General features: G+C 36.6%; 1 protein-coding gene across 2 annotated transcripts in view; it reads right to left on the bottom strand.

The window, feature by feature from the left end:
• reep2 (receptor accessory protein 2) overlaps window positions 1-8,404 on the bottom strand; it is a 16,803-nt gene that overhangs the window by 6,081 nt on the left and 2,318 nt on the right. For both annotated transcript variants that reach the window (XM_016570916.1, XM_016570917.1), the window contains exons 2-7: window positions 7,374-7,446; window positions 6,262-6,338; window positions 5,949-6,069; window positions 5,623-5,736; window positions 4,530-4,677; window positions 1,542-1,708 (exon numbers count right to left, since the gene is read on the bottom strand). In XM_016570916.1, the coding sequence (XP_016426402.1) occupies window positions 1,542-1,708; window positions 4,530-4,677; window positions 5,623-5,736; window positions 5,949-6,069; window positions 6,262-6,338; window positions 7,374-7,446 (700 nt within the window). The remainder of the gene's footprint in view (window positions 1-1,541; window positions 1,709-4,529; window positions 4,678-5,622; window positions 5,737-5,948; window positions 6,070-6,261; window positions 6,339-7,373; window positions 7,447-8,404) is intronic.

Raw genomic sequence — 8,404 nt, 5'->3', positions numbered from 1 at the left:
GATGTCTTTCTTTTTTATATGCATAATTTACAGGACAAACTGCGCATTTCACCCACAATTGTTTGGTGTGATATGATTCCAAATTTAGGGGGGGCCAAAGGGGGGCCAAGTTTGTTGGCAGGGGGGCACTGGCCCCCCAGAACCGCCCCTGTATGCAGAGTTTCTATTTAGGCGTGTTTGCAGCGTTGAGCAATGCAGTGCTGAAATTTGCATGCTCATGAATCCTCTCATTATAACACACGAATTGTAGACATTATGAAAGATTCATTATGCATATATTTATTGTGTTATAACAGAGATTTGTGAGATTGCGATGAACTGAGATGTCTTTTAGAGATTATAAATGCAGCGCTCTTTGCTGGCATTCTGCCATCCAAACCATGCACGCAGCAGCCGCTTGCTTTCGTTAAAAATAACAGTGTTCTGTGAATGTTGATGTTTTAATAACAAATACTTATCGGTAGCGTGTATGGTGGGATATCATAAATTTAATGGAGAAAAAAGTAACGTAACTAATTACTTTTGAAATAAAGTAATCAGAACAGTAACGTGATTACTTTTAAAAGGAGTAATCAGTAATTTGATTACATTTTCAGAGTAACTTGCCCAACACCGTTTATGAAACACATGTGACTGAAATTCGAATAGAACAGGTAATTGAAATCTACATGTAACGCTAATATACACCACATACACATAGTCACGCAATGCTGATGTTGTTAACATTAACATTTTGAGAACAAAGTATAACAATAATAATAATTTGCACGGTTTGATGTGATATGAGCTAACCGATCGTTAGATTTAATCACCATTGGTAACGCAATTTATTGTCACGCTTATTTCCTCAGTTGGTCAGAACAAAAGTGGCAGACTTGTTATTTACTTGTTCAGATGACAATATCCGGTGAAAGTTCTTATTTGGGTCATACTTTCAAGACGTAGAATCTATGATTCCTAAGTACAGTGAATATCCACACCGGTGCGGTGACTGACAGTCACACATACTCCTCAAAACATTAGATTCATCTGCACTGAGAAGCCGTGCCGATGCACAACCCACGTAAAGAAGATCATTCCGCAAAAAACTGCAATTGCAGGTTTCAAACAGAGATGGCGACAAAGAGGCAAAACTTACGGACTGCAGCTTTAAAGTTGTTTTTTGTAGAATTTTGTAGAAAAAGAGCACCATGAACATTCTGCTAAACATGTCTTTTGTGTTCAATGGAAAAAACAAAAAACATGCCAATTGTTTTACTTGTCTTTTTTTAGGTAAATCCCTCAGGAAAGAAAAAGATATATTAGGGAAAGGTACAGGCAAATAATGGATGATGTTCTAGTTGTTATAAACATTTCTGCTTTCCTGAATACTGAATCTTCCAGCCACAATCAATAAATGCTTGCAAACAGCCCCAACTGTCACAACAAAATCAAGTATTTTAAATAATACAGTATCAAGACACTATCAAGACGTTAAAAATGAGTTAAAAAGATGAGTTAAAAAAAAGGTTGGGGGAAGAAACAGCAAATGAAATGTGTACCTCTGTCTTGGCAGCGGCTGGTTTCTTGGCTGCTCTGACGCTTGGGGTGCGTTTTGGGGCCTTATCTGCTGCATCTTCATCTGAATGCTCCGTCCTGCTATCTGACTGTTCATCAGAGCGAGACATGTGCTGTGATTCAGTGTCAGCCGGTATGGGTGTGGCACGAACTGAAGAAAATAATAATAATAATAGACACAGTTTAGACATATTCCTTTCTACGCCGCAACATGTGCTATACTGGATTTTTTCCCTTTTAGATGTGCAGCTGCCACGAATGTGACGTGTTGCTATTTGCTTTTTATTCATTTGAGATAAATTATTCGAACAGCCAGATTAGAGTAGGTAGAGTAGGCTACATTTTCACCACAGCTGAATGTCGCTCGAGTCATATTTTAGATTTTTCACCCAATCTGACATTTTCAATTTAGATCGGGCAACTTTAATATGTGAAAATACATTGCATATATATTTTAAAATGTAAAGCTTTAAAAAAAAAATTGGAAGACATTGTCAGATAAACAACACAATATTAGGGCTGTCAAAAATAATGTGTTCATTAATACAACTAAAGCAGCATCTGTTGTTTTATTTCCCCCTTCCTTAAAGGGTTAGTTCACCCAAAAATGAAAATTAGCCCATAAATTACTCACCCTCAAGTCATCCTAGGTGTACATGACTTTCTTCTTTCAGACGAATCCAGTCGGAGTTATATTAAAAATTGTCTTTGATCTTTCAAGCTGTTTCATGGCACTCAGCGGGTGTTGCATGCATCAGTCCAAAAGAAGTCAAATAAAAAGCGCCCATCCATAAAAAAAGTGTCTCACACGGCCTCCGGGGGGTGAACAAAAGCCTCCTGTAGCGAATCGATGCGTTTTCGCCCATCCATAAAAAAAAAGTGTCTCACACGGCTCCGGGGGGTGAACAAAGGCCTTCTGTAGCGAATTGATGCGTTTTTGTAAGAAAAATATCCATATTCAAAACGTAATAATCACTTTAATGTAGCTTGCACCAACAGTCCTACACGGAAGCAGCTCCGAGAGGATGACGTTGAGGTCAGCGCTGCGCATGCGCCAGTGAGTCTCGTGAAAACCAACGTTTGTTAACAGGAGCAAAGGAAGCAAAGTTTCCTTACTTTAGCAAAGGAAAACCAGTCTCCTCTTGGCTTATATCGAAATCCTCCGACATTCTTCTTTACAAATCCTCGTTTTGTACTTCTAATTAGTGACCGTTGTTTTGTTTTGATCTCTCCCCTGCGCTTCCGCGTGTGTCACTTCTGAGCGGCGCATGCGCAAAACCGACCTCATACGTCATCCGCCCGGAGCTGCTTCCGTGTACGTTATGGGCTAATTTTCATTTTTGGGTGAACTAACCCTTTAAATAGCTATGCCAGTATCTTTTTCTCTACATCCTTTGTTACAGTACATGATCACGCTATCTGTGCGCTGCTAACAATCTCGGTTGATTTTCCTATTTATTGTCAAAATAAATGCACAAAAAACCTGGAGGAAAAAATTCAAATAGAGAGCTGATATTGACAGAGACAGAAACATCATTATATTTCTATATACTGCACAATATATTAAAAGCACAGCTAAATATGAAATGTATTATAATGGGTTTATTTGAAGATTGTTTTAGGGGACTTAAATTAAGAGAACATGCTTTGTGTTCTGTAACACTTTAGGCCTATTACATTTTAAAAATGATCGCACACATTTTATTGCAATGTTGAATGGTTATATTTACTCATTTTATCCCCAGAAACCCCAGAGGCATTAGTAACAGCATTGGTATTGGTGATACTTGCCTGCATTCATAGTACTTCGTAAAAAGATACTGTCTTTTTGTTGCTTGCTTCTACTGTACATTCATTTGGAGATTCAAATGTGAAAATATATTTTTGATTACAAATTTGAATGTTAGGTTTGATATAATTACAGAAAAATGTGTGATTTATTAGTCAATTTTTTAATCGATTAACATCACTACAAAATATCAATGAAGTGATATTAGGAAATTTTGTTACTATACAATAAAAAGTTTAGATCTTGGCCTGTTTAGACCAGTATCTAATACAAGCCACATTAAGGTCATGTGAATGAAATCAAATGAATCAACCAAATCAAATACAAGCATCAAATTTGTCTTGCGGTGTGATCACTGGCTCTCTGGCATTGCGGTGTGAACAGACTCTCTCTGGCATTTAAAGCTTGCCAGGCCTCATTCAAAGCCTGAAACACAAAGACTTCTTTAGAAGAGCCATTTGCTTTTCCGTTCACAATGTATCTTTGACGCCCTGTAATTCAATGAAGGAGCTCTGTGGCCTAATAAAATCACTACACATCTCATTATTGAAATGATCACCTCTCTGTAGAACTCGGGAGTGATTCTACAACAGACTATCTTTTGTTTGCTGTAAAGCCTCACACGAGGGTCATGACCTTCAGTGACTTGCGAGTCTCGTGACGTCCCGGTATTTGAAGAGGTCAAACTCGGCACTTGTCCTGAACCGCTTAAATGAGCGCTGAAACTCATCAGTGTGCAGTTGCGTATGAACAAACCCCAGCAGATCGACCCCTCCTGTCTCTCAGCCAGTAGGCAGCTGAATCACATGCTGGTCACATCAGCATCAGCATTATAAACAGGCCGAGACAACGGCTGCCTGCAGAGCGGCTTTCAATGAGTCAGCAAACACACATACCTCACTGACCTATTTGTGTGTGTTTGAACAGGACAGACCATTATAAATATGAGCTGTATTCAAAGTGATATTTACTAGAGTGATCTGTCACTATAGTTACAGGCATTAAAGAAGCTGATTTACTTTGGTTATTTTTCAATCCCCACTTGTCTGTATGTAGAGGATTAGATTTAGGGAGTCACACCTGTTAGTAAATACGGCTGTTGAAACCACTGTGGGAATGCGGCCTGTTAGGTTTTATTCCATAAAGTTTGATTCTGTTAGGACAGTAGCCGTGTGTATGTTACCTGTGCGCGTGACTGTTTTAGCCCGAGGTAGCGTGGCGGCAGTGTGTGTGTCGTCTGTGCCGTCCAGCTGCAGCTCGTCTTCGTTCTGAATCAGAGTCAGATCCTGCATGCTGAAACTGCGCAGCTTCTCTGATAACACACCCTGACCCTGCAGTTCAATAACACAAAAGATTCAAATATTACAATTGCATAATCTTATTCAAGGCACATCACAATTATACTGCACTTGTACATATGACAATAAAGTTCTTTGCACAGTTGGAATAAAAGACAAATATGTATTGAACAGTGACCCTGCCCTACACTTTGCAAAATATATAAAGATATGTTTCTTTCTCAACGGTACACAATATGCAAAAGAAAAATAAATAAACCTGCTCTTCACAATAGCACCTAGCAATCTCAGTAATAAATAATTTTTTATGCTGGACCAGTAGGTCAGAAAATTACTTACCCTGGATTTTTTAAATATAATTATATAAAATTATAATTATATAATTATATTCACTAATGTTAAAAATTAATACTTTTATTAATTAAGGACACATTAAATTGTTCAAAGGTGTCAGTAAAGACATTTATAATGCTACATATAATGCTTTTGAACTTTCTATTTGTCGAAAAAAAAATACAAAAATATTAAGCAGCACAACTGCTTTTAACATTGATAATAAAAATAAGAAATGTGAATATATATCAGCATATTAGAATGATTTCTGAAGGATCATGTGGACTCTGAAGACTGGAGTAATGATGCTGAAAATTCAGCTTTGCATCACAGGAAGAAATTACATTATAAAATATATTCAAATTAAAGATAAAGCAGTTATTTTAAAAAGTACAAATATTTCACAATATTACTGCTTTTGCTGTATTTTGGATCAAATAAATGCAGGTGAGCTTTAGCTTTCTATCACAGGAATAAATTAAATTTTGAAATGCATTCAAACAGAAAATAGTTTTTTTTTTTTTTATTGTAGTAATATTTCACAATCTTACTGTTTTTACAGTTAATTAATTATTATTATTTTAGGTAAATTAATTTCGAGCCCTGACCCACAAATACATACTTCATCTAACACAGTGATTTCACCTTTGTGGCTGCTGTGACTGCTGCAGTGGCAGCAATATTGAGTCCTCTCTTCCCGAACCGCATCATGGTCTCATAACTGCGGTCTTTAGCCTGGGTTATGTACTCATCAATTTCCTGTAACACACATATAAATCACGGATGACAAATCCATTACTCTGCCTCAACTCTCTGATTGGTGGAGTGTTCCGGAAACCTGTTTGAAAACAATCTTTGCAAACCAGTTTGAAGATGCCAAAAATGTCATTTCAATTTATGGGAAAAAAAGAAAAATGAGTCATCTTTAACAATATTTTGATTACATTCAAGGGGGCAAGTTGTATCAGTACCGTTTCTTTATTGGAGAGCGTGGGGTGCACAAACTTGCGGTACAGCACACTGGAGCCCTTGGTGTACGGTGACAAAAGCCAGATAACAAAGGCAATCTTCAGCTCAAAATAAAATGGAAACCTGGAAAATGGGAGGTCAACATTTAACAATTAATGCAATAAAAGTTACATTAAATTAATGATCATTAATAATAGGGTGATAAATGATGATAAATACACCACTACACATAAAAAATTTGAAAAATCAAATGTATATAGCATGATAACAAATATATCTGAAATAGTCTAAAAACATTATTAACAACTGACTGACCAAGAGAGAAGCATATCTGTGATGGTCTCTGCTGTTGTAAATAACGCAAACACTATCCAGTACATCATCCATTTCACCTGAGGATGGAAACACACACAGATGTTATAATCAAGCATGTGTGTGCATGACATTAGCATGTATCAGGTCACATGTTCTTGCTGAATATAGCCTCGTGTGTTATCCATGACTGCCTTATGAAAAACACTACACTGCCAGTTATGTCTCCATCTGTACTGCCAATTAGATTAATACCCATTTGGGTAATTATGATAGGACACATCACTATGGTCATCTAAAACTCCTTTTGCATTTATAAATTCATCTCCATAAGACAATAGAAGAGGTTATACAATGGCCAAACTGTCTTTACTAAACATCTCTAAATGAATGGAAGGCGGTGCTTTTTGTAATACAGATGAGAGAGATGCTAAAAATGGTGTCTGAGGGAGCAAACTGCTGCCCTAGTGGTTTCCATAGCAACCAGTAACCTGAGACTCCAAGATGATTGATATATATATATACAGTGGGTACGGAAAGTATTCAGACCCCCTTAAATTTTTCACTCTTTGTTATATTGCAGCCATTTGCTAAAATCATTTAAGTTAATTTTTTTTCCTCATTAATGTACACACAGCACCCCATATTGACAGAAAAACACAGAATTGTTGACATCTTTGCAGATTTATTAAAAAAGAAAAACTGAAAAATGCTCAGTATTTAGTAGAAGCACCCATTTGATCTAATACAGCCATGAGTCTTTTTGGGAAAGATGCAACAAGTTTTTCACACATGGATTTGGGGATCCTCTGGTTTTTTTTTTTTTTTTTTTTTGCTGTTGTTCTTTGTTTTTGTTTTTTTAAGGGCAAATCAATTTTACTAAAAGGGTTAAAAAAAATGTCAAATCAAAATTTGATGAAAGAATTAATATTTATTATAATAGTATATAATGTATAATATATACATACATACACATATATATACAACCTAGAATAAGATTTTGTTTATTAATTGCCATTAACTGGACATTAAGAGGAGTATATTCAATCCTGCTGACTATAACATTACAATAGAGTCAACTTTCAGGCTAATTGAAGTCATCCTGAAATACTCACATACTCCTTGACGTTTTTCGTCTTCACAGCCTTATAAGAGGAATAGGCTGGGTAGAGGGTCCCGAAGGCCAGGCTGCAGAGAGAAAAGACTCTTATTAAACACACAACACAACAGACACAGACAAGCTCATCTTACCATCACACCCACTCACTTCAGCATCTACAATTTCACTTGCACCATCACCTCAAGTTAAAGCACACAATTATGACACTTAAAAGGCTGCCTATTTACAGCAAGTGTTAAAGGTAAGATAGATATCTCCGGTTCATTCAGATCCAACAAGAACAGAAATAAATCAGTTTATAAATCACACATCCAATATACTGGTGGCTGATCAAAATATTCAGAGCTGTACTTCAGTGAAAAGCAAACCCATAAAACTTATCCCAGTCAACACTAGCCCTACTGTACACACACAATCATGCCCGATGACGTTACTGAGAGCAAACACTCTGAATCTGAGAGCCATTAAAAGTGAATCATTTATGAAAGGGAGTCGGAGCGCACAGAGACGGATGTACACACAACAGCCCTCTACGGACACCTTGGCAATTGAATCGCCATTGGCTAGTAAATTTTTTTGTTTACTCGCCAGAATGATAAAATATATATGTATATGTATATATGTAAAATGGCACAGTTTTATAAATATCTGAAAGTACACTCTTAACCATCAGTCAGTCAAGCATTGTAATATGATAATCAATATTATTTAAAAACTAACAAAAATACTGATAAGATAATAATGATACGAATTCTACTAATAAGAACAATAGAAAACGCACTAAGGATTAATGAGCTAGGATTAATGGATTCATGAATATTAATCAGGTTGTGTGCGTTCGCTCGAACTGATTTGCTGAAATCAAAACAGGGACGATAATAAGTGAGCGCCAGCCAATGAGATTGCCGTGTGCGCATTAGTTCCACCCACTATCGGAGAAAGCGGTAGTTCTTGAAAGCGGAAGAATTCCAAAGGAACTCCGTTATTTGGACAGGAAAATACAACAAAGAATATCGTTTACATGTG

The sequence above is a fragment of the Sinocyclocheilus rhinocerous genome, unplaced genomic scaffold (genome assembly GCF_001515625.1).
Source record: "Sinocyclocheilus rhinocerous isolate Xijiao unplaced genomic scaffold, SAMN03320098_v1.1 scaffold50, whole genome shotgun sequence".
NCBI classification, from domain to species: Eukaryota; Metazoa; Chordata; class Actinopteri; order Cypriniformes; family Cyprinidae; genus Sinocyclocheilus; species Sinocyclocheilus rhinocerous.
Note: the sequence above shows the minus strand (reverse complement) of the source record. Positions and strands in the feature narration are given on the sequence as shown.